This window comes from Paroedura picta, chromosome 3 (assembly GCF_049243985.1).
Source record: "Paroedura picta isolate Pp20150507F chromosome 3, Ppicta_v3.0, whole genome shotgun sequence".
Classification (NCBI taxonomy): domain Eukaryota; kingdom Metazoa; phylum Chordata; class Lepidosauria; order Squamata; family Gekkonidae; genus Paroedura; species Paroedura picta.
In genome coordinates, this window is record NC_135371.1 from 59893796 (window position 1) to 59920424 (window position 26629).

Sequence of the window (26629 nt, forward strand, 5' to 3'; positions counted from 1 at the left end):
TGGGGTAGCAAAATTCTATATAAAATTTATATGTTTATTAAAAAGATGGTGCAGCGAAGTTCCAGAATAAAGACAGAAAATATAGGATTTATTTATATATTAAAATATTTAATTCCTGCCTTTGCCCTTGACTCAGCATGGTTAATTAAGTGATGCTAGTAAAATGATTAATACAAATTAATACTAGGTTAATATTAAATCAGTATGTTTCTTGCACTAATTTATGATACACTTGGCTCAGATGACTTACACAAGCCAATTCAGATCTCATAACAGATCACCCCTAGTGCAAATTAAAAGGTCTGTATCTGTGTTATTGAGTTTAATTCAATGTCTAAAACTATATTTAGTGCATAAAATTCACTATACCACTGTTGTTTACAAATCTAGATAAGAAATAGTGTGTGCACTACACAATAGTTTATATTGTAACATTTATTTTCCCTACTTTTCAGAGAGCAGAATCTAAGATAAATGAATTTACACAATTTCAACAAAGATAAGGCTAGGAAATTTAGGCTTGATGAATAATAGTATATTATACACTAATGTTGCAAATTTCTAGAAAATACTTTTGCTTTGCATACACAGACCCCTTCTGGAACCCACATAGTCACGCAGCCAACATGCTGCTTCTAATACTAGCCAACCAGTTGTTTCCCACAAGCAGACCATGGAGACAGTACCCTCCCACACACTGCTACTTGCGTGCTCTCAGTAGTCTATGTATTGATTCTGAATCGAAGAAGTTCCCTTCATAGTCATTAAAAGGTAAAGGTAAAGATATCCCCTGTGCAAGCACCAAGTCATTTCTGACCCTTGGGGTGACGCCCTCTAGCATTTTCATGGCAGACTCATTATTATTATTATTATTATTATTATTATTATTATTATTATTATTATTATTATTATTATTATTATTATTATTATTATCTTTCGATTTATTGCCCGCCACTCCCTTACGGCTCGTGACGGGTTACAACATCTTAAAACCCCCAATAAAATCCATTAAAAACCCTCAGCAACAATTACAATATAACATTATCGGTTAGCAAGCTAACCTGGCAAGATAGGCTAATCAACCTCCCCCTCCTACTACAAGCAGGTGGAGAGGGGATACTGATGGTACTAATCCCCAATCTCAATCCCAGGTCCCGGGTCCCGGGTCCCTGGGGGGGGGCATAGATGTTAGCCTCGTCCTCAACCGTAAACCTGGCGGAAGAGCTCCGTCTTGCAGGCCCTGCGGAATGATGGAAGATCTCGCAGGGCCCGCAGCTCTCCCGGGAGCTCATTCCACCAGGTAGGGGCCAGGACCGAAAAGGCCCTGGCCCTGGTCGAGGCCAGGCGTGCTTCCCTGGGGCCGGGAACGACCAGCAGATTTTCTCCCGCAGAACGTAAGGCTCTGCGGGGGGCATAGGGCGATAGGCGGTCCCTCAGGTATGTGGGTCCCAACTCGCGTAAAGCCTTGAAGGTTAAAACCAAAACCTTGAACCGGATCCGGGCAGCAATTGGCAACCAGTGCAGCTGCCTCAGCACTGGCTGAATGTGGGCCCTCCAAGGTGTACCAGTGAGGACCCTGGCAGCTGCATTTTGCACTAGCTGGAGTTTCCGGACAAAGGACAAGGGAAGGCCCGCGTAGAGCGAGTTACAGAAATCTATTCTGGAGGTGACCGTTGCATGGATCACTGTGGCTAGGTGTTCAGGGGACAGGTAGGGCGCTAGTAGTTGGGCCTGGTGAAGCTGGAAAAATGCCTGGCCCGCTACTCTTTTGACCTGCGCCTCCAAGGTCAGGGAGGTGTCAATGATCACACCCAAATTCCTGGCCTGGGACGCGATGGTAAGGTGCGTCCCTCCCAGTGTGGGTAAACGCGCTTCCTGTTCCCGCCCCCTACGTCCCAACCACAGGACCTCCGTCTTGGAGGGGTTGAATTTAAGGCGACTCTGCTCGAACCATTCTGTCACCGCTTCCAAACATCTGGCAAATGGTTCCGGGGGAGAGTCCGGGCAGCCGTCCATGAGGAGATAGAGCTGGGTGTCATCAGCGTACTGGTGGCAACCCAGCCCAACACTTCGCACCAGCTGGGCCAGAGGGCGCATAAAGACGTTGAACAATGTGGGAGAGAGGACCGCGCCCTGTGGGACTCCACAAGGAAGTCTGTAGGGGCGTGAGAGCTCATCTCCCACTGCTACCCTCTGGGTCCGGTCCTGGAGAAAGGAGCGTATCCAGCGTAAAGCTGTGCCCCGTATCCCCGTTTCGGCGAGGCGGTGGACCAGTAGTTCGTGGTCCACGGTGTCAAAAGCGGCCGACAGGTCCAGAAGAACCAGCACTGCCGACCCGCCTCTATCCAGCTGGCGACGGAGGTCATCCAACAGGGCGACCAACACCGTCTCCACCCCGTGGCCAGGTCGGAAGCCAGACTGATATGGATCGAGTGCCAAAGTTTCTTCCAAGAATGCCAGGAGCTGGTCTGCCACGGCCCTTTCAACTACCTTGCCCAGGAATGCCAAATGCGACACCGGGCGGTAGCTGTCTGGGTCCCGCGGGTCCAGCGTGGATCTTTTCAGGAGAGGGTGAACCACTGCCCCCTTCAGCTGCCCAGGGAACTCCCCGGAATCCAGGGAGAGATTGATGATATCCCTGAGCTGGCCTCCTATCCTCTGGCCACCTCCCTTGAGGAGCCAGGATGGACAGGGATCAAGGGGGCAAGTGGTCGCCCTAACCAAACCTAGCAACTTGTCCACTTCGGGTAAAGAGAGCCATCTGAAGCCATCGAACGTCACCTCCAAAGGTGGCCAATGGGTCTCCAGTTCATTTACTGTATTAACTGTGGCGGGAAGAGCGCGGCGGAGTAACGAGACTTTGTCCGCAAAATGGCTCGCTAAAGCCTCGCAGCCTAGTTCCAATTTACTACTATTTTGGCGCCCCTCAAGGGCGGTAAGAGATCTAACTGTCCTAAATAGTTGGGCCGGGCGAGAGCTTGCGGACGCGATTTCCGCGGCAAAATACTCCCGGTTTGCCACTTTCACCGCCATCTCATACGCCCTCATAAGCGTGCAATGAGATGTTCTCGTAGCTTCGTCACGAGTCTTCCGCCACACTTGCTCCAGTCGTCTCACTTCCCTTTTCCTCTCCCGGAGCTCCCTGGTACACCAGGGAGCCCGTTTGACTCGAGGGCAGAGAGGACATTTAGGGGCGATCTCATCTATAGTAGCCGATAGGCGTGACTGCCAGTCCGCCACCAAGGCCGCTAGTGAGTCGCCAGGAGGCATCGGGTCCCGCAGAGCTTTCCGGAATCCAATTGGATCCATGAGTCTCCGCGGGCGGGCTAAAATACGCCCCGCCGCCCAACTGCGGAGGGGGTGGCATCTTGAGCCGGGCCCGCAGGGCGTAGTGGTCTGACCACGGCACAGCTAATGCTGTATCCAGCTCCACTTCTATCCCAGTGCTGAAAATCAAGTCGAGTGTGTGGCCGGCGTGATGGGTGGGCCCAGCAACAAATTGCGAGAGTCCTAGTGTCGCCATGGATGACACCAGGTCTCCACCATGGACTGGAGAGGGCGCGTCCGCGTGAACGTTGAAGTCGCCCAGGATCAGAAGCCTGGGGTACTGCAACGCCCAGGCGGCCGCCGCCTCCAGCAAGCGGGGCAGGACATCTGGCGGCGCGTTAGGCGGACAGTATACCAACCAGATAGCCACACTCTCGACCGAGTCCCAACCAATACCGACACACTCCACCCCCTCGATTCCCGGCGCCGGGAGAGCCCTGTGGGTGAGGACCTCCCGGACCACAATAGCCACCCCCCCTCCCCTCTTGTGGGTCCAAGATTGGTGAAGGTCCGAGTAACCTGGTGGGGCCAGTTCTTTCAAGGCCGCTGTCTCGCCTTCCCTCACCCAGGTCTCGGTCACACAAGCAAGGTCCGCCTTCGACTCTGCGATGAAATGTTGCAGAGTCGAGGCCTTGTTCTTAATCGACCTTGCATTGCACAAGACCAATGTTGGACCCTGTACCCTAGCCTCCACCCTCACATTCCTGGGGATGGGCCGGAGGTTAGAAGGGGATCGAGCACACCCAGGACGTCGGCCGTGTCTCCACGGCCGGGCCCTATACGGGGCACTAGTGCTCCCACCCCTTCTCTTGTCCAACCTCCTCCCCCGACCATAACGCCCCTGGCCCATGATCGTTTGAATCCCGGCCCCAGCACAAGCCCCCCCCCTGTTTGGGCCTCCCTCTCCATAGTCCTGCTCCCCAGAGAGAATAACCACTAATATCCTATCTACTCCCCCACCTGGCTGCACTAACCCACCCTAACCCTCCCTACCCTATTTAACTATCACCACCCAACCCTCCCTCCCCCCACCCTACTCTAACTCGCAGCTAGTGGGTACAGGCTATGCTGCAAGGGTGAGATCCCGCCTGTAAGGGGTTCTCCCAACCCTTACAGTTCTCTCCCCAGCACCGCTGAGTTTTTTCTTACTGGGGTGGTTTGCCAGTGCCTTCCCCAGTCATTACCATTTACCCCCCAGCAAGCTGGGTACTCATTTTACCGACCTCGGAAGGATGGAAGGCTGAGTCAACCTTCAGCCAGCTGCTGAGATCGAACTCCCAGCCTCATGGGCAGAGCTTTCAGACTGCATGTCTGCTGCCTTGCCACTCTGCGCCACAAGAGGCTCTTCATAGTCATTAGGAAGTCACTAATACACCTATAGTGACTAAAACACCCATCTTCCATGAATGTTTTAATCAGCTTACAACAATACAACACAAAAAGCTTTAATGGCATCCATAATAAAACAGTATACAAAACAGTTCTGCAAATACAGATCTATAAAGCTGTAAGAATAATTACAGCAGGCAAGGGAGCAGCAAATACAAAAAACTAAAACCAGTGACCTTTACTTCTTTGGTCTGTGGGTCATTACTAGAGATAAAAACTTGGCTACCCGTTCAGTGGTCTCCGAGCAATTATCAATAAGCAGCAATTCAAGAGTCCTACCATCTGTGACCTTAGGAAAAGGTAAACGTGGGGTGTTAACCAGCTTTTAAAGCTGTCTTAATGACCATCACCACATTTTGTTGCAATACATTCCACAAGTTTATTTATTTTAAATGTTTTCATCCACGTTTCTCCTTGGACTCAAAATCGTTAGGAAAACAATAAGTTTAAAGAACACAAGAACAACTTAACGGTTGATTACCAAGTTTAAAAAAAACACAGATTCAAAAAGAAATTAAATTAAATGTAAATAAATAAAAATTCAACAAAACCTTTGAAAATGCAGCAAGTCAGTGCACTTTCTGTACTCATTCTTATAGGCAGTTCTAAAGCACTAGGTCTAACATGGATAAAAATCCCTTGACCTAACCACTGTTGTATAGACAATCCTGAGGGAGGGCATCATAAGGTCACTATCTCAAAAAGACATTGCAGAGCTAGAAAAAGTACAAGGGAGGGAGACCAAGATGATTAGGGAACTGAAACACTTTCCCTATGAGGAAATGCTGAAGAGTCTGGGACTTTTCTTTTTATCAATAAGAAGAATAAGGGGGGACATGATAAAGGTTTATAAAATTATGCATGGGGTAGAATTGACAAAGATAAAATTTTCTTGCACTCCCAAAATACTAGAACTTGAGGGCATCCATTTAAGATGATGGGCAGAAGATGCAGGATGGACAAAAGTACATACTTTATACAGAGAATGATTAAGACTGTGGAATTCACAGCCAGTGGATATAGTGGAATAGGAATAAACAGCTTTAAAGGAGGATTAGATAGATTCATGGAGAATAAGTCTTATCAGTAGCTACCAGCCATGCTGACTGAGGGGAACCTCCATATTCAAAGGCACTAAAATTCTGAATCCTGGAGCCATGTAGCAACATCAGGGGAAGATCTCAGAATCTGTGCCCTGTGGTTGGCCCTCCAGAGGAACTGGTTGGCTATTGTGTGAGGAAGGATGATGGACTAGATAGACCATTGGTCTAATCCAGTACAGTTCTTCTTATGTTCTTAAAGGAGAAAGCTGTCTGAATAATGTAAACCATGGCTGACAGTATACTGGGAGATGCAGATTAATAATTATGAAAGACAGGCTATGAAGAGCTACAAAGGTACAAGTACTTTGAACTGGGCCTGGAAAGAAATAGGTAATTTCTGCAATAGATACAGCACTGATATTACATGTTCTGAGTAGTAAACCCAAGACTGAAAATAAAGTTAAGGGACCAGCTTACAAGCAAGATGCAACTAAATGAAGGCACTCCTAGCTACAGCATCAACCTATTTATCCATCAACAATGCAGGATCTAAGAGCACACAAGATCTTAATTTGCTCTGCTATAGAGAATTTTACTCCATCTAGGTCTGGTAGATCAGTGCCATCCAAACATTCTGACTTCCTAACCAGTCTTGCCTTGGTTTGCCTTTGGTCACTGTACCAGACTTAAGTTACTGACTCAGGAGCTTCATAGCTGACTCTAGAAGTTTAGATATTCAGATGTAAATCTGGACGTCATCTGCATAATGGAGACAACCCCCTTGAAGCTCCTGACCTCAACCATAAAAGGTAAAGGTATTCCCTGTGCAAGCACCGAGTCATGTCTGACCCTTGGGGTGACGCCCTCCAGCGTTTTCATGGCAGACTCAATATGGGGTGGTTTGCCAGTGCCTTCCCCAGTCATTACCGTTTACCCCCCAGCAAGCTGGGTACTCATTTTACCGACCTCGGAAGGATGGAAGGCTGAGTCAACCTTGAGCCGGCTGCTGGGATTGAACTCCCAGCGTCATGGGCAAAGCTTTCAGATGGCTGCCTTACCACTCTGCGCCACAAGAGGCTCTTGACCTCAACCATAGGTTTAACCTAAAGTTTAAAGAACACTGGGGTTAAAATAAACCCCAGGCCACTCGAGACATCAGGTGCAAACTATCTCCTATAGAAACTCTGTTTCCTGCAAAAAGAAAACAATGAAGTCAACCGAAGACTGACTCTTATTTAAAATATTTTAATTGTCATTTATATGGTTGACCATATAAAATGTTGCTGATTAATCCAATAATATTTATTTACCATATATACTTGTGTATAAGCACAGTATTCACACTGAAAGAGTGCTCATCGGTTTATACGTGGGTATATACGGTAATTGAAATAACAGCCTGCTCCAGCCAGCCAATCCTTACATTGCTTCTGCAAACCTCCTGCAACCTGAAGCTTGATTGCTGTGGCTGCTTGTAGGACAGCAACGGTTTGACTGAGGGACTCTGATCTTTTTTTTCCTTTTGCCTTCACTTCTTCCTAACTATTCTTTTGGTTTCTGTGTGTGAGGTGGGTTTTGGCGGTGCTTTGGGATTTACTGTTTCTCCTAATGTTTATTTATTTTCTTTTTCTGAGGGGCAGCATTGTTTACCTTTTCTTCTTGGGGTGTTTCTTTTAATAGTTGATTTTTACATTTCTTTTTTCCAGCGTTGAGTTTTACAGTTCTTTATTTCAGTGTTTCGTCCGGGGGGGGGGGGGCACTGTAGTGGTAGTTAGAGTAGTCCATTCTCCAAGTTTGGTAGCTGTAGTATTTGTTGTAGGAGGTTGCCAACTTTGGGTACTGTTGTTCTGCTCTGGTTTGCTGGCCCTCTTTTGCACTTACAGAAGTAGTTTACTGTTTTTTCTTTGAAATAAGTATTCAAAAACATTTAACCTACGGTGCCTCAATTAATGTAAATTTACCAGTAACTGCAGCATTTCCCACCTTCGGCTTAAATGAGAGTCAATAAATTTGCCCAGATTTTGTGGTAAAATTAGGTGCCTCGGCTTATATGCTGGTCGGTTTATATGTGAACCGGTGTTAAAACATTTTATGACACTTTCTACCTAATAAGGGTCCATAATATCAACAGCAAGTGATTCAATTGTACCTATAGATTATCTACCAAGGCCAATAATGCTGTATCAAACCCTGGCCTGAAACAAGACTGGAAAGGGTCAAGGATAGATGTTTCATCCAGAAGTGCCAATAATTGCTCTTTTGCAAGTTGCTCAATCACTAGCCCATTCAATTATAATTATATGAAGCAGTAAACATAAATGGGTATATATACCCCAAGCAATATATTCCTAGAATCAAACAAGTGGTTATGGAAAAATGCATTTCCTGTACAGGTATGCAAATGATGTAAAAATCAAAGTTTGAGTGATTTTTCTATCCAGTTTCTACACAGTTTCTACCCTACTCAAAATGAACTCTGCCAGAAAACCCAAAGAGCTGTCTTTAAGGCATCAGTATTGCATACATAAGAGCCTCTTGTGGCGCAGAGTGGTAAGGCAGCCGCCTGAAAGCTTTGCCCATGAGGTTGGGAGTTCAATCCCAGCAGCCGGCTCAAGGTTGACTCAGCCTTCCATCCTTCCGAGGTCGGTAAAATGAGTACCCAGCTTGCTGGGGGGTAAACTGTCATGACTGGGGAAGGCACTGGCAAACCACCCTGTATTGAGTCTGCCATGAAAACGCTAGAGGGCGTCACCCCAAGGGTCAGACATGACTCGGTGCTTGCACAGGGGATACCTTTACCTTTACCTTATTGCATACATTTTAATCTAGTTCATGAGCATTCAGAACAAAGGTCACAATCAAGACATCCAATCAGTTCCATGTTTCCGTATGTCCCCTTGTGAACATTATAATATATATATATATATATATATATATATATATATATATATATATATATATATATATATATATATATATATATATATATATAAAAGTTTTTTTTAATGACTGGGCTACTGCAAGCTTTCTGCATGATACTAAGTGACTCCTTGGATCCTGGCCAAGGGATCTGTGTCCCTGAGCTACACCTAAGGTTCCAGTAATTTCCTAGTACCACAGAGAAAAATCTTAGACAACCCCTCTTTATAGACATTGTGTGCAAACCTTTCTTCAGTCCATGTGAAATGTACATGCTTTATGATATAAAAATGTACACAGTGGATCTTTTAACATAGCATATCATTTAACCATGTGGTTTCCACATCTGCAGTCTCAAATAATACAGTCCAGTAAAAGTTGCACCATTTAAGTTTGCCAATTGTGCCAGCCAGTTCTTTGTTAGCAGTAGAAAATTGTGTTTGGAGATTTCTTGTTTATACTTTTATGTTTCACAACATAATATTTATGTTTATTTTTAACACTGTTCTTTATAAGGTACTGTCAACAGATATACTTATAATGAAAAAGCCAAGTGTTAAAGTTCCAGGCTAATCATGACCATGGACAGAGATGAGTAGAACAACCAATCAAGTTAACTTTACTATGAAAAAAATCAGAAGCAGTTAATTCATATAGAATATACACATTTTACTGTACTCTCCTTGCTTATGGTAGTAATTTTCAAAATTATTGGCCATTTTAATGCTGTTTCAAAACAGAAATTTCTTAGGGTAAGTAAATGCTTTGTAAATAGGGAAAGGGTGTGAAGGAATTAAAATTCTATCTGGATAACTAATGTTATCCTTAGACACCAATTTGAGGTCACGTAAAGATTGGTAAGACAGCAGACATGCAGTCTGAAAGCTCTGCCCACGAGGCTGGGAGTTCAATTCCAGCAGCCGGCTCAAGGTTGACTCAGCCTTCCATCCTTCCGAGGTCGGTGAAATGAGTACCCAGCTGGCGGGGGGGGGGGGGGTAAACGGTAATGACTGGGGAAGGCACTGGCAAACCACCCCGTATTGAGTCTGCCATGAAAACGCTAGAGGGCATCACCCCAAGGTCAGACATGACCTGGTGCTTGCACAGGGGATACCTTTACCTTTTTAAAGATTAAAACCAAGGAAATGCAAAATTGAGAATTTCAGGCCGCCATGAAACATCAACACTGCACTGCAACATGATGTAGAAAAAAGAATGGACACCAAAATTCAGAAGACATCTGCACATCAAAGATGAGCAAACTGTTCATATAGCCAACTGGACTAACATTTTATATTTGAGGTGTATTCATCTGGGTTGGAAATAAGTTGCATACATTTAAATTAGCCACTATCAGTTACGGAATTCAATGTATGGGTTGATTATGAGGCTGGATGTACAGACCTTTAATTCAGTTGGAGATGATGATGTCAGGGCAGTAAAAGCTAAGCTGACTATTAAATATAGCAACTGCTCACTCACATTTCCTTTGTTTTCAGTCTTTAATTCACAGACAGGTTTTTTCTCCAATGAGATATTAGAATGCTGACTAATTCCATATTGCCACACTGTGAAATGCATACTGCTATAATAAAGCTCCGTAATATCTTCCACTGATATGTCTATAGCCTGCATTTTTCAATTATTACAAAAATGATATTTAAATATAAATATTTTATATATATAAAAGACTACACTACCTGAGAACAAACACCGATTGGGCAATGAATGTAGTGTCACAATTCATAATTTATCTAAGCTGTTTTAAACCATTCAGAAAAAGTAAAACAAAATTATTGGGAAAAAGGAAAATTAACCCAGACTATAGCTCTGATCATTTTGAAAAGTAACATAGTACAAAGAGATTAGTGGCTTACTGTTATCTCTGTTTTAACAGCTTTGATACTTTTTAACCTTTTGTATTTGGAACACAAATATAATGAAAAGTCAGCTACATAACTAAAATATTAACTAAAAGGCAAATAACTGGGACTGGCCACACTAACTTCTAAAATTAAATTTGCACCTAAATAAGAATCCGACAGTTGCATAATTTTACAGAGAAATGGAAATTCATGCTGGCTGATGAGACAAGACACAAATATTGTATTATTTATAGCTCTGATTCCTGTAGATTGCCACAAATGTTTTGTTGAACGGTGTAGTGACTCCAGGCAATCACGTTGCGTTTTGATTACTCTTCTTCTTGGAAAGATACTGACCGAAAGCATGTGCATCACTGACGCCCCCTAACGATGCTACAGCAATGATTTCATCTCTTCAACCACAACAAGATCATCATAGACGACAGACTGAGAGAAAGGCACTGCACAAATAAGTAGATTAAAACGATGAGACTCGATTTCTATCTATTTGCGTAGGCCGATCCGGTACGCGGGCTCCGGAAAACCGTGCTTCAACCTCTCAACAAATATATTGATCAAAATATTATTCGCTTAGATAGATTTCAAATCCGCCCTAGCGATCCACAGTCCGGGATCCAAAAGACGAATAGAATCCTTGCATTGGCTAAGCACACAATTTAATTTCAGGGACACAACCTGTTAAAAATCAACACCGGCCTCCCCGCGCCCCCCACCTCCTTCGCTTTCTCTCCTGCGATGGGCGAGGAAAGGAGGCTAACGGGGAGGGGGAGGGCTGGGCTGCAGCAGCAGCAGCGATGCTAACAACATTGCGCACGCCACGGTTCCCGAAAAGAAGAGGCGGCTTGCAGTTCACCACCCAACAGCAGCAACATCACCGCCCCCCGCACTTCCCCCAAACACCCTCCTGCAAAAAATATGACAGCATTCCAAAACGCCATTTTCTGACAAAGAAGCAAGTTGTGGCTCGCCGGGAGACCCTCTCAAAGTGAGAGGCACCGGCAACATGCGCCACAAGAAGACCCCCCCCCAAAAAAAATTCACACACACACACACGCCCTGGGGTGCAGCCCTCCCCTTCGCCGGCCATGCCTGCGCGCCCGGGGAAGAGATGGGCCGACTTACCCACGCCGTATTTCTCCTCCTCGGTGGGGGTCCACATGCTGCTCCCGCCGCCGGCGCCGCTTCTGCAGCCGGCCGGCCCCTGCCAGTGGGGCGCGCTGGAGCCATGGTGCTCATGGGCGAGCGGAGGAGGCTTGTCCGGGTGAGCCCGGGGCCGCTGCTCCGCACAGCCCCCCGGGCACCGCGGTTGCGGCGGCGGCGACGTCTTCCCCGCTTGCCGAGGCCGACAGGTGAGCTGGGTAGCGGGAGGACGGAGAGACGAGGCTTCCTTCCCCCGGAGAGCAGCAGCAGCAGAAGCAGCGGCAGGTTCCCCAGCGTCGAGCGAGGCGTCCCCGCAGCCCTCCCAGCTGCCTCAAAGTGCTCGCCTTAATCCAGCCGCCAGGGCCTGTTCCCGGCCGTCTCCCCGACGGGGACCGAAGTAGTAACCCCGACAGCCCTTCTTCAGCCGCCGCCGCTGCTGTTGTTGTCGCCGCTGCTGCTGCTGCTGAAGGACTCGCGCGCCCACCCACTTAGCGGTCCGGCGCATGCGCGAACGATCTTCGCTCCTAGCCTTCCCGCGCGGCCTCGTCGGCCAACCCGATGAACACGTATTGCCGAGGCTCAGCCGGGGCGGGAGGGCAAAGAAGGCGCCGGGGTTGCTGGAGCCTCTTTCCTTATGGCGCCTACCTTCATCTGCGAAGTGGATAGTGCGTTAAGATGTCTCTGCTTCTGCCCTTCTTCCTTACGCTCGAAAGCGTGGAGGCAAAGGGACAGCCTTTAGAGCCAGGGGTGTGTGAAAGAACTTCCATAAGACGTGCTTTTCATCGTCGACATGAAACTGCTGGGTGAGTTCATCCAGAGATCTAAGCTCAGCTCGATTTCGTTGCGGCGTATGCCCTGATTACATCTCGACTAGATTACTGCAGTGCACTGTAGGTGGGGCCATCCTTAAAAGGTGTTCCGAAACTTCCTTTGGTGAAGAATGCGGCAGTCTAGATGTGGAGGGGAATGAGTTGTAGGGACCATATCACCCCAGTCTTGTACTACCTTCACTGGCTTCCCATTTTCTTCTGGGCTCAGTTTGAGGTGTTGTTATTGACCTTTAAAGCCCGCTATGGCCTGAGACCAACATGCCTTAAGGACTGTCTTCTCCTATATGAACCTACACATTCATTTTAGTCATCTTCAGTTGCCCCTGCCATATAATGCTAGTTGGGTGAAGGAAGGGTTTTCCCTGTCCTGACACCAAAACCTAGGACCTTCCTCCCCAGGGATATTAATCTGACTCCCTCCATCAGTGCCTTTCATCTCTTTTATTTCAGTTAGTACACCCCCAATAACAGTTATTGACCATCTTCCCTGGTTCTGTTTATGTGTTTTTATTGAATTATGTGCACCTCCCTAGGGACTCTGATCAGGTGAAAAAGCAGCATACAAATTGATTAAATAAATAAATGAACCATAGCTGTGTTGGAGTATGCAATGTCTGGTGTACAAAGTTAACCAGGAAGAGGAAGACCCTGATGGGGGCAGCAAGAAGGCTGTTAGATAGATCAGAGAGTTCAGGACCTTTCTATCTTTTAAGTGTGCCTTTTGTCTGTCCCTAGATTGCTACTCTTAGGGCAATTTCCTCTTTCTTCCCGGATGCTTCCAGTCTGCCTTCTTCTCTTGAGCCAGCTAGATGTAGGAGCTCTATCCTCCGCCTCACCTTTCCTATCCGGAATGTCCTTCCGTAAATAAAACTTTCCTTTCTAAGCTAAACAGCGTCTGCATATCAATGAAATAACTTTGCTATGCTAACAAGCTGTACCATGAAACATTGCCTGTAAGATATGAAATAGCTCTTTCTACATGTAGGTAGATATCCTTCAACAGAAGGAAATGACATAATGCTACTGATCGGAATGCCATTGAAAACTGAGACTGCAAACCTGACTGGCCAATATCTACATCAATATGAAGAGACTGACTATCAGCAGAATGTGAATGCTTAGCATGAAATAAGAATAGTGGCCGACAGCACACAAAAGAAACGAGTAGAGTAGAATAACGCAAAGTAGAATGATACCACAGTAACAATGGCTGCAATGGAATGGCATGATTTAGAAATTATTAATTGGACAGCAATAAGTGGAAAGGATCATAAGTAGATTGACAAGGTCAGGAGAAACAGCTGTAGAATGAGTTGTAGAACAGAATGATGGGAACTGATGTTGAATTTTGAGTAGATTTAGAAAACATAACATTTAAAATAACTAAAATTTTAGACAACTACTCTTTTATGTGCCTCTTGGGTTGTGGTGCTGAAGGATAATATCCATGCTGGTTTGTCATATACATCTTTATTTAGTCAGAAGAGCCTTTCTCAACTTTTTTACCATTGAGAAACCCCAGAAGTGGCACAATAGTGCAGAATATGGTTGGGAAGCATAGTCGTGTTGACATGCCGATCCAGGGCCCCTCCCCTCCCCACCCCCTCCAGGCCATCATTGACCCCTCATTGGCCATTTTTGGAGGGGGGGGGCAAGTCAATATGACCATATATGGTGATATCACCTGATAAATGCTTAACAAACTCAAAAGAATACAGAAAAAAATTAATTACCTCCTATCCATTCAGGAAACCCTTCCAGTGCCATCAAGAAACCCCAGGGTTTCACAAAACCCTAATTGAAGAAGCCTGAATTAGAAGTACACACTGAAGTAAAAATACTTAGGACTAAAGCAATTCACTTTTGGAAGCTCTGAGCAGGCTCTCACAATGATTCTTGGCTGTAATATCACCTTCGTAATTATTCCCCCTTGCTGTTGCATATTTCCTAGCGGAATTCTGTAGTAATAAGTAAAAATGCAGGGAAAACAACTAAAGGACCTTTTACTGTGATCACCTGTCAGATACGGCATGAGTTGTTGCTTGCATTAAAAGCTTCATATACTTTACAAGTATGATTACAGAGAAATTGTCTTGATGTGCTTCTAAGCTGTAACTTATATCATGGTTCTTATTAATGCAACTACATAGGGGATTGTGGAAGAAGGCTCTTTCCTACCTCCACATGAAATCCTAAAAACATAAACATCTGAAAACAAATTTAGCTGCAGTTGTCAGTGCATGCCATTCTGGGGTGTATGTGTGAATGAAACATTAATTGGGCATAATATGGAGAAAGTTACGTATGTCAAAATCCAGTTGTAATCAGACTCATACATATGAACGTATGACCTATTCAGTTTTCTAGAGTGTATCCACAGCTTACAATTTCCAAAAATTATAAAGGCAGGAAGGAAAACATTAATAGATTTTTTGAGAGGAGGAAACTGAAATATTTTCTCATATCTAGTAGACTATGAATATTCAGATTTCAGTTTATCAACAGAAATTTTGGTGCTGATGCTGAGATCCTGTAACATTGATCAGTTCCTGGAAGTGTATGTGAATATGCTGAATTTTATCAGTCCACCCCACCCCCAAACAGTTAATCAACACTCCCAGAGCTGAGTACTTTGATAATCTGTCCAGAATAGCTCTCAACATTTGGCATCAAATCACCATCACATTTACCAGATTATAATGATTGTTGCTCTTCTTGTAGGTTGGCTCAGTTTAAGAGTTGCTGAGCATTTTCACAAGGTCAGCATCAATATTTCTTGGATGTTGTTTGCCATCTTTGAGAGTGCACAACAAAGAAAAACAGATCTTGCCTAGTGAAGGAGACATATGCTGAATGCATTTTATGGGGAAACAGAGGAGAGAAAAACACTATTGCCTCATTTATTTTCTCTTGTGGTATATAGAGGGCACCGTGGAAGCATTAGGAATAATGGAGTGTTGAGGAACATCAATGTTCCTCAGCAATGGCTTTCATTTCCACACTAGGGCAGGTATATACCCTTACAAGGGCACAATATGGACAGGTATACATTTCCCCAAATGGTTTCTCCAGATGAAAAGCCACATGGCATCCTTGCAGCAGCCTTTTTCTGTCTCTTTAGCTGCAGCCTAACATTGCAAATAGCGGCCGTACAATACTGCTGATGGGGAAGAAGCGAATCAAAGACGTGTGCTGACTGCATTAGTTGACTGGACAAGCAGCAACCCACAGAGATTTTGCACCATAGTTTCTGAGCTGTTTCACCTTACATAAGCAAACAGCATGGGCAATTTATCCAAGTAATGCAAATTTGAACATATGTTTCCTTACACCATATGCATGTCGAAAATTAGTCCCCCTGAGTTCAATGGTACTTGCTTCCTAACTGTGTTTAGAATTATAATTATAGAGCCAGCTTGGTGCAGTGATTAATAGCAGTGGCCTCTAATCTGGAGAGGGGTTGATTCTCAACTCCTCCTCCACATGCAGCCAGCTGAGTAACTTTGAGCTAGTCACCGTCCTGATACTTCCTAATGGACAGTCTACTTCCTAATGGATGGCCGGCTAGACTCCCCCCCCCACAGATACATTTCCCAGATGTTGAGAGGCAGTGGTTGGATGGCTCAAGCAGAGTTGCCTGAAACTCAACCCCTCCAAGGCAGAGGTCCTATGGCTGGGTAGAAGGGGGCAGGATCAGGAAGCGCATCTCCCATGCCTGGATGGGGTGCAATTAACACCGGTACCGGAAACCAAGAACTTGGATGTGACCTTGATGCCTCCCTTTCCATGGAGGTTCAGGCCATGAAAGTAGCCCAAACAGCGTTCTTTCATTTGCGCCAAGCACGGCTACTAGTGCCCTACCTGCCCTCCAAACACTTGGCGACAGTAATCCATGCAACGGTCACTTTCAGACTAGTTACTACTGTAACTTGCTCAATGCAGGCCTACCCTTGGCTCTGACCTGGAAATTGCAGCTGGTACAGAACACGGCTGCAAGGGTCCTCACTGGAACATCATGGAGGGTACATATTCAGCCAGTGCTATGTCATCTGTACTGGTTACCAGTCTGCTTCTGGATCAAGTTTAAGGTTTGGGTTTTAACCTTTAAGGCTATACGCAGCCTGGGTCCTGCTTAGCTGCTTATGCCCCCCCCACCACCACAGGGCTCTTCCCCTGGGATATACGCCTGGCCTCGCCCAGGGCCAGGGCTTTTTCGGCCCTGACCCCAATCTGATTGAATGAGCTCCCGGAAGAGCTACAGGCCCTGCGGGATTTGTTAGCTTTCTGCAGGACCTGCAAGGCAGAGCTTTTCTGCCAGGCATATGGTTGATGCCAGAGCGGTTTCCTTTCTAGCCTGTTCTTGAAGTTCTGACATCAAAAACCACAACATTGAAAAACCTGTAGGGGAACACTTCAACCTTCCAGGACATTCAATGAGGGACTTGAAAGTAGCTGTTTTTATTACAAAGGAACCAAGAACAGGCTAGAGAGGGAGATTGCAGAAATGCAAGTTATTACAACACTCAAAACTATGACATACCCTGGACTCAACAAGGACATAGATTTTTAATCTCACTATGCATGCTAACCTTGTTTAACTCTTGTGTCCACATTCCTCATATGGTGAGGTGAGAGCCATTGATCACTGACAGTTTTATTTCTCCTATGTTTTTGTTAACTACAACTGAATTCGAAGGGACTGATTGTTTTGGCAAAGAATTATCCTATGGCTGTATTTGGATGTGTGACACATTTTACTAATTTAGCAGAATTAATTTTTGCTTTATATTGCCACTGTCATGATGGAAGTTCATAGTATGAGGAAAGAATACTTGCACTTCAAAGCTCACGCCTGGAATAAATCTTTCTTGGTCTTAAAAGTGCTACTGGACTCTGATTTTATTGTGCTACTTCAGACCAACACGGCTACCCATTTGAAGTGATTTGAAGTATTCACTCCAGTTTAATTTGTTACTATATGTTATCTCATGTATCTCAATGTATATAAGGGCATTACAGGCAATGTTTTTATTAATCTTGCTTTTCTTTTTCTTTGAATTGCAGCTATTGCCAAACTTGATTCAATACAAATACTAGTGCTATTTAACAAAATAAACTAATTTGACTGATGATGAAAATTACTTTAAAAGTTCTGTGTTCATTTCTGCGATACATTTGTATTTTTCACATCATCTGTAAAAGCCTAATTTTAGCACTAAGCCTGAAAATGTGTTATTTCAAAAGTATAAAAATGCAATTCGATGTTTTGGTATTGCACATTGTTGATGCTGGAGAAGTATGGATCACCATCTAGATGGGAACCCCGTGTAAGCAACCATGAGTTTTGCTGAAGAAAGGCAGAACACACATTTAATAAATAGCTATTGAACAGGCATATGGCCAGAGCACTAGGCAGTCTGACTTGAATTCCAAAACTGCAATCCGGAAAGTCCTCTCGTATGATTTATTATTTAAATTATTTTAGAAATTATTTAACTGGGGTTAGGCACAAGGAAAAGGATCTTAAATTCTCAATAGTTACTTCATTGAGAAAAGACAAAGTACCCATTTAATAATAAATGTCAGCTTTGAATGCTGACTCCTAATTTAATTTTTAACCTATTTGAATTCTTTATTTCCTATAAAAATGCAGAGTTAGACTGTAAGTGGTTATTGGCATTTGAGTTAGACTTTATAGTTAATATTATAGTCCAGGACCCCGACAGTTCTAACAGGTGTGTTCCCTACTTAGCTTCTCCTTCTCAATGTTGTAATACTGAAACATTTGTGCAGCAGCTATTTCATAAGGCACTTGGGTGTATAGACATCGCCTTTTATTTTCACTGCATATATGTTCTGTGTTTATGTAATGAAGCAGAATGAAGGTTGCAGAGCTCAGTCAGGTTGCTGTGGAAACCTATTCTGAATCTTTGTGCTACTCTGATTCCACAGTCTATGATGCCCTTATAGCATTAAGGTTTTGAGTATTATCCAATAGAGATAAGTAGTAAAACTCATAGTCCCATAGTGATGCAGCTTTTCTGTTGATTGAAATGTACTCTCATTATGACGAACCCTGAATTTCCAAGGCTTTATTTTATATTTCTGTTATTATGATTTTATTATCCAATTTTCACCAAAACAATACATTATTTTTCTTATTTTTGATATGAATGGTTTTCTACCATTCTGGAGATACTCTCTACATTCTAGAAAGTTGCTGGGGGTATGGCTCTTTTCTTGTTTGTCCAAGGTTTAGAAATGACCATGGAATATTAATTTTTGTTAACTCCTCATGCACTGTTTGCTGTTCTAAAAGGTTGCAGTTTCTTGAAATCCATTTAGTTGGAAGCAAGCCTTATGCTGTTGGTTTCAGGCTTGTGAAAAAGTCAATGAATGTGCACATTCCACAAGGTCACTTGATACCTGTTTCTAATTCTGTCATCACTTTCTATCATTTAAAACAGAATGTGTTCTGAAAGTGTTTTCATTAGTCCTGTTTCCACGGGTTAGAGGATCAGTTAAAATGAGGGGAAGTTCTATCACAATTCTTTCATATTGATTCAGGAGCATGCAACACATGTGAATCACAAGAGAGAGCACAGAAATTAATTTGGCTGTCAGCACAGAATCAACTCATCTCAAAGGACTCTGAGCTGTGTAGCCTAGCATTTTGTTATTTAGAAAGACAGCACTGAGCTGTTCTGCAAAGATGCTGCAGGTGTATTTCACTTTGCAATGGGTGCAAAGGTCATATAATAATACTTCCCCAGTATTGTGCTACCACACCACAGTGCTTCTCTGTTTCATGTGTTAGTCACAGCAGCCTTGCTATCAAATTAAACATTCCATGGGAGTTATTTTTAGAGAGATCCTTCATTATTCTAGCTGATACAGTGAACACAGAAACCACTCTATAAGGCATGTGCTAGACTACTAAAAGAAAACTGTCCTTGCATAAATCTTTGCAGGGTATTACAGTAACTTCACATGCTTTTTCTGAAAGAGATGTGCAATTGTTCTCTATAGAGCAATATAAGAGAAATGGCAAGGAGCTGTCCATGGTTCTGGGATGAAATAAACTTCTAGCTTTTTTCATGTGCCCATAACTTACCCATGTTACAGATCTGTGCTGTGCTCGTTAATGACCTCATTAATGAAAATACAGTTAGTAAAATGAAATTCTCCTATATATTATTTTTGTTATTAAATAGAAGTGTGTAACAATTATCAATGTATTCCTACAATCCTCTCGTGTTTTTCTATATCCTGTCATATGCAAACTACTGTTAAATGGTCTAAATATATATGCATAAATATATTTTAAAAGCTTTTGTGCCACCTTAACAATTACTGTACTGTGGCATAAGCTTTTATGACCCAGATCGTACTTTGCTGGATGTAAGATATGTTTCAATCAAGTGGCAGTAAGATTTATATCCAGTACTACAAATTGCAACATAGGGAGAGTTATGACAAAGAGAGGCCAGATGTTCTTGCCTTATGAAGCATAGTTAAGTTACATTACATAGCATACCACAGATGAAAACAAGATCCAGTCAGACCATCAAGGCAGAGGGAGTGTAGGCCATTCCATCCCAACTATTAATGAACTGGCAAAGTGCAATAAGTAGGGTACATAAACCTATAATTAGGAAAATTACTTTTTTGTTTAAATGCCAAACACCGACATAAGTATTCCTCTGCTGTTTTCATATATCCATACTATAAGTGCAAGGGCACTCCTGGAAATGGATTCTTTCCTCCTTCCCTTTCATCCAGAAGCCCATTTTGATTCCTAAAAACAACTGCTCAGAATCCACAGAGTTTACCCAGCTTCTTCCTCCTGCAGAACTTTCACTTTTACAAGAGGATCCATTGGTGGAAGAAGGCCGTAAGGGGTTATTTTTTCCAGTTTTCTCACCTCTTCACTCAGCCTCTTGCATCCCACAGCATCAGGTTGGGGGGGGGGCTGTTACAAGGGGATGCTAGTGTATGAGAAAGGCAGGAGATGCCTGCTTCCAGTAGTGTTTTCATATAATCCAGCCCAGTCTGGTTTTGTAGCATACATAATAAGCAATCACTCATTTAATATTATTGTACAGAATGTAATAGGACCAAGGGCTTGAAAAAGACCAAAGGGGCATTATAGTCAACCCTCTGTTATGAGACAGGACAATTCACATATCAGCCCTGTAGGTTTTCTCCATCTAAGTCAGCACACAGTTGACCAAAAGGAGAGAAAAGGAGAAACAGGTAGAAACTGATAACAGGAAAGATGGGGATCATAGATTTAGATTTTTTAAAAAGAATTATCCACAGAAGAATATAAGGAACTCACAATAAGAATAAGTAATAATAAAATATTAAACAAGTATTTACTGAGTGCTTTTGTCTCCAGCTATACCATCTTCCAAATCCTTGTATGATCTTATATTCTGCTAGCTGCATGTGGCCCCCATCATAGCTAAATCCACAGTTTGGGACCACACAGAGGTGAAACAGATTTTTCTGCATCCTTGGGGGAGTCCTCAGGTATACAGGTGAAATGTTTAAAAAAATACACAGTGGGGTGAAATCCCTCCAAACTGTAGCAGTGAGTGCAGAGAACACACATAACTCTAGCAGTCAACAGCAGTGATGCTGGCTGCAGGCAGATGCTGGGACCCACTCTGGCCCCTGCCATAGTAGTGGTAGATGCTGGGAGCTGCTCCAGGCTATGAGCAGCTCCCAGGCACCACTGCTACTCTGGCTGAATTCCAAGATGAGGCCTAGACACAATGGCTAATTGATGGGGTAGGGACATGGGATTCCCTCTCCCTGTGAATTATAAACTAATCAGATTGAATTTTCAATATACAATCAAGATGGCACTTAACACCTGTCCAGTGGGGAAAAACAGATGTACTATATTTGCCGGCGTATAAGACGACTGGGCGTATAAGACGACCCCTCAACATTTCCACTCAAAATACAGTACTATGGGCCACTATGGGCAACTATGTCTATCCCAGCTGATTTGCACCCGGCATATAAGACGACCCCCCATTTGGAGGCATGTTTTTCAGGGGGCAAAAGTAGTCTTATACGCCAGCAAATACTGTACTTGGAGTCCTACTGATTAATAACACTCATGGGGAAACACTCATCCACCAATTCACCCTTTCCTTAGAAATGGCACATGCTATTTGATAGTTCGTTTGTCCTTTATCTTTAACACAGAAAGATAGGGAAGCTATAGTTTACCTCAACCAAACCATAAAGCATGCAACAATAGTACACATAACTGATCCATCAGTCAACAGGAGGAGGTAATATAATAATGCAGCCTCAGTGTCACCATTTGTCAGCAAAATATTTATGTAATCCTTGAACACAAAACTTGAAATTACAGATAACCAGACTTTAGTCTGGAAATATCAACAGGAATTGTAGAAATGTTCTTGTGACATAGTTGTGACATTTGGCAAAGGAGCTTCATGGCTGTGTAGTGTGGGGTGGAGTACTGTTTCTCCACTCCTGGGATGTCATTTGACTCACTACACTACCTAGAAGTCATCCCTATTTTGCACAGTCCAAATAACAGATTTTAGAAACTTTGTTGTACAATCATACGCCTCTTTTTACAAGACTGCTTTCAATCATCAGAACGGCCAAAGCTGAGAGTGAGCTAAAATTGGCCAGGGAAGCCCATTGTAACAAGAAAAGTTCTTTCAGTTATGTGAGGAGCAAATGTAAAGTAAAGGAGGCAATAGGCCCACTGTTGGGTGCAGATGGACAAACTCTAACGGAGGATGCAGAGAAAGCAGAAAGGCACAGCACCTATTTTACAGCTGTTTTTCCCCACAGGTCAAAGGGTTTAGGCACATCTAGAGATGGCAGTAGTCAAGGGATAGCGTCTGGGTGGCAGGTTAACATGGACAGAGAGGTTGTCGAGAGGCATTTAGCTGCACTGGATGAGTTCAAATCCAGGGCCGGATGAAATGCACCCAAGAGTGCTTAAAGAACTTTCTGGAGAACTTGCAGAACCTTTGTCCATCATCTTTGGGACCTCTTTAAGGACTGGAGGACTGGAAGAGAGCGAACGTTATTCTGATCTTCAAAAAACAGGAGAAAGGATGACCGGGAAACTACAGACCAGTGAGTCTGACCTCTATTGTGGGAAAGATAATGGAGCAGATATTAAAGGGAGTGATCTGCAAACATCTGGAGGACAATTTGGTGATCCAGGGAAGTCAGCATGGATTTGTCTCCAACAGGTCCTGTCAGACCAACCTGTTTTCCTTCTTTGACCAAGTGACAGGTTTGCTGGATTGTGGAAATTCAGTTGATGTCGTTTACTTGGATTTTAGTAAAGCTTTTGATAATGTTCCCCATGATGTCCTGATGGATAAGTTGAAGGACTACAATCTGGATTTTCAGATAGTTAGGTGGATAGGGAATTGGTTAGAGAACCGCACTCAAAGAGTTGTTGTCAATGGTGTTTCATCAGACTGGAGGGAGGTAAGTAGCGGGGTACCTCAGGGCTCGGTGCTTGGTCCGGTACTTTTTAACATATTTATTAATGATCTAGATGAGGGGGTGGAGGGATTACTCATTAAGTTTGCAGATGACACCAAATTGGGAGGACTGGCAAATACCCCAGAAGACAGAGACAGAGTTCAACAAGATCTGAACACAGTGGGAAAATGGGAAAATGAGAACAAGATGCAATTTAATAAAGATAAGTGTAAAGTTCTACATCTGGGTCAGAAAAATGAAAAGCATGCCTACTGGATGGGGGATACGCTTCTACGTAACGCTGTGTGTGAATGAGACCTTGGGGTACTTGTGGATTGTAAGCTAAACATGAGCAGCAGTAAAAAAGGCAAATGCCCATTTTGGGCTGTATCAACAGGGGCTCAGGAAGCTTTGGGCTAATCCTGTGTTGAGCAGGTGGTTGGACTAGATGGCCTGCATGGCCCCTTCCAACTCTATGATTCTATGATTCTAAGTGTATTTTAGTACCAGAGCTGAAACATTTGATTAAAAAATTTCAAACTACTTCAAATCTGTCTGTAAATACTTGAATTTTTTTCCTGAATTTGAATTTCCTTCAACACAATCAATTATGGAAATTTATATTTCACAGATTTTATGGAGAAAGGAAATTTTAAAAAGAGACAGCTTGAGGTTTTGACAGTGTGGCTTTCACTTAAGGTAGGTTTTTAAAAAGTACATCTCAAATTTCAAAATCTGAAAAGGTTTGAAATTCTAAGTTAAGCTCTGAAATGAAATGCTGCAGAATATTAATTTCTGCTCAATTTTATTTCAACTGTGATGAGCATTCATTTGCACCATCTGTGGTGTGAAAAGTTGACATTTGAAAACTTTGGCTTGCAGACTTTAGTGACAAGAAACTGAAAGTAAAAACAAGTCCTTGTTCTTTAATTCTTGTTTATAATAGCATATTTACATGCACATCATCTCAGACACAGAGAACGTGGGATTACATAAGACAAAATAATTAAATAAGAGTTTGTGGGGAAACCAGCAGCATATGCACCCAGAAAAAAAACCTTTCTTCACATTTTACTTAGCCCAGAAGGCTACCTTGACTTGGCTTTATTTAGCTCAGAAGGCTACCTAAACTTGATTTATGATACAATAATATTAATTTTAATGCTCTCTATATGAGTCTGTGCCTGAAGTAAATTCATAAACCCCAGTTGTGACAGAATGTTGCAGCTCAGTTATTATCATGAGCTAGGCAACACATGCATATCACACCCATTCTACAGTTATTCCCTCAGCTACTCATCAGTTATTTGGTTCAGTTCAAGGTATGAGATATTACATAATGACATGGCCTTGAGCTCTCATAAATAGCTAGCTTGGTGTAGTGATTAGGAGTGGTGGTTTCTAATCTGGAGAGCTGGGTTTGATTCCCTACTCTTCCACATGCAGCCAGACCTTGGACTAGTCAGTCCTATTAGAGAAGCTCTTTCAGAGTTCTCTCAGCCCCAGCTACCTCACAGGATGGCTGTTGTGGGAAGAGGAAGGAAAGGGAATTGTAAGCCACTTTGAGACCATCAGATAGTGAAAAGGGGGATATAAAAATCAATTGTTCTTATCTGATGGACTACCATGTGCTCTTCCATGACAATTCTGCTAATCTGAACAGGGCCTTCTGTAGCCACCACCCTGCAGGAAAAAAAATTTACAACGCCTACTACCTGGGCTATCTCAAATGGAGATATCAGGAACAGAACCTGTCCTGGGACCCACTGCATGCAAAGCATGTATGTTATGACTGAGCCTGAGATTCTGCCCATGGGTTACCCCCATCCCCTTGGACTATGTCATAGTTCAGCCAAAGTTTAGCAAGGTAGAGGTAGAGAATCACCTCCACCTCCCAGCTCTGATCCAGCAGCTGAAAGCTGGTTGCCTGTTTCCAGCCCTCTGAGATTTCCTGCACCATTAGAGAAATTCAGGAGGAGGCTTCAAGCAGGGCTCCAAGCTAAAAGAAGAAGTGCACACCTCCTGGCTAGATGCCAGCTACCTGCTGACTATGATAGTCATTGAAGAACTGTACCTGACAAGTTGGCATTGAGATATAAAACCTCCTGAGAAAAACTGTGGGACATAGATACAATGTAAGCAGTAGACACTGACTCGCCGACACCTTTTGCCTGAATTCAAAGAATCTTGACCCTTGGACTGGACCCTGTGCTTTGACTGACCTCTGAGACCGTGACTTTGGATTGAAATGACTTTGTAAAACTACCTTGGCTTTGGTAACTCTGACAAAATGTGTGAAGTTACTACTTTTTTCTCCTTTTTGCTGTAGCAGCCTTATATAGTTTTTTGCCAATTTTTCTTCTTAGTGTAGACTTCCACTATGGCCCCATCCTTTTCATGAGTGTCCCTTGGACCCCAATAGCAAAATTTTAGCAAATAGAGGAAATCAAGCAAGTCCCATATTGCAAGCTTGTTAATTGGATTCAGCTCAACGTTTGTCGAACTCCCATTATGCACGGGGGGTTTAGCGCACATTCGGGGTGGAATGGTGGCGACTAAAATCACGGATAACGCACGGAGCCGGCTGCAACCGGCTGCAGCTTCGGTGCATGCCGCCGAAAAAGCCGCGTCAGTGAAACGCGGAAGAAAGCGCAGCTTCCGGGTGAGCGGGGCGCAACCAGAAGCGGCGCCCGGATCGGCGCGTGCATAATCGGTTACTCTGGGTTTTGCCGCCGTCGCGCCCCGCCCCGTGCATAACCGGTATGCGTCGCGTCTTCCCCCTCCGCGTTTTCCACGTGACCCGAAATCGCCGTTTCGGCGGCCGTGCATAATGGGCCATAGAGAAACATAAAAAAATGGGGGGGGGGGGGGAAACATAACAGCAGAGATTTCATTGCTAAAAAAGAACATTAGATTTCCTTGTTAGATTTTCCCTGTGTCTAAAACAACTTGGCCCTTGGAGCAAGGTGAAGATGTCAGTTTGTTCGGGAGATTACTTGACCTTATTAGCCTGAGTCCAACTTGTAACAGCTGGTCCTTGTCACCTTGTAAAGAAGGCCATCCACAATTCCATCATTCAAGGGAAATGTGAGGTTTGAAATATAAAACAGATGATTGGGGGCAGTTCTAAGAATTATTTTAGCTGATAGGTAATCTTTCACAAATCTTAAACATGTTTCATCCTGTCAAACTTTAATTTACCTCAAGAGAAGCTAGTTGTCCTTAGAGAACAGTTTGCAGTATGTGTCAATTGTCACATGTGCAGAAATTGCTGTTCAGTTTTTCTGCAATCAGGGGACAGGCTGTAACTACTAGTCATTATGAACAGTCATAATAATTCCTCTTTTTAAACCAAAGGCTAAGATATCTATATTATTATTTAGTGAAAATATATCCATTCTTCCTTACATTTACCAAAAACCTCTTGTGTGCCATTACACAAGTAGAATATTGGCAGGTGATTTTGTCTCTTCTCTCAAGTCTTTGGGCCAGCATCAAAATACATAATAATGTGGCAGCATGGGACAACCATAAAGCAACAAATACAGGATGGGATAACCATAAAGCAACAAATATTAAGAAAATAGATATAGGG

General features: G+C 43.6%; 1 protein-coding gene and 1 long non-coding RNA gene across 12 annotated transcripts in view; one reads left to right on the forward strand and one right to left on the reverse strand.

The window, feature by feature from the left end:
- DOCK3 (dedicator of cytokinesis 3) overlaps positions 1 to 12160 on the reverse strand; it is a 292500-nt gene extending 280340 nt beyond the window's left edge. For 6 of the 11 annotated variants that reach the window (XM_077325927.1, XM_077325926.1, XM_077325931.1 and 3 more), the window contains exon 1: positions 11687 to 12159. In XM_077325927.1, the coding sequence (XP_077182042.1) occupies positions 11687 to 11723 (37 nt within the window). In that variant the 5' untranslated portion in view covers positions 11724 to 12159. Of the gene's footprint in view, positions 1 to 11686 lie in introns of all 11 variants that reach the window. The other 5 variants (XM_077325925.1, XM_077325924.1, XM_077325923.1 and 2 more) reach the window with 3 other exon arrangements.
- Positions 12161 to 12202: 42 nt separating this feature from the next.
- Positions 12203 to 26629, forward strand: part of LOC143832098 (uncharacterized) — a 38135-nt gene continuing 23708 nt past the window's right edge. The window contains exon 1 of the long non-coding RNA XR_013229089.1: positions 12203 to 12507. This is a non-coding gene — a long non-coding RNA (uncharacterized LOC143832098). The remainder of the gene's footprint in view (positions 12508 to 26629) is intronic.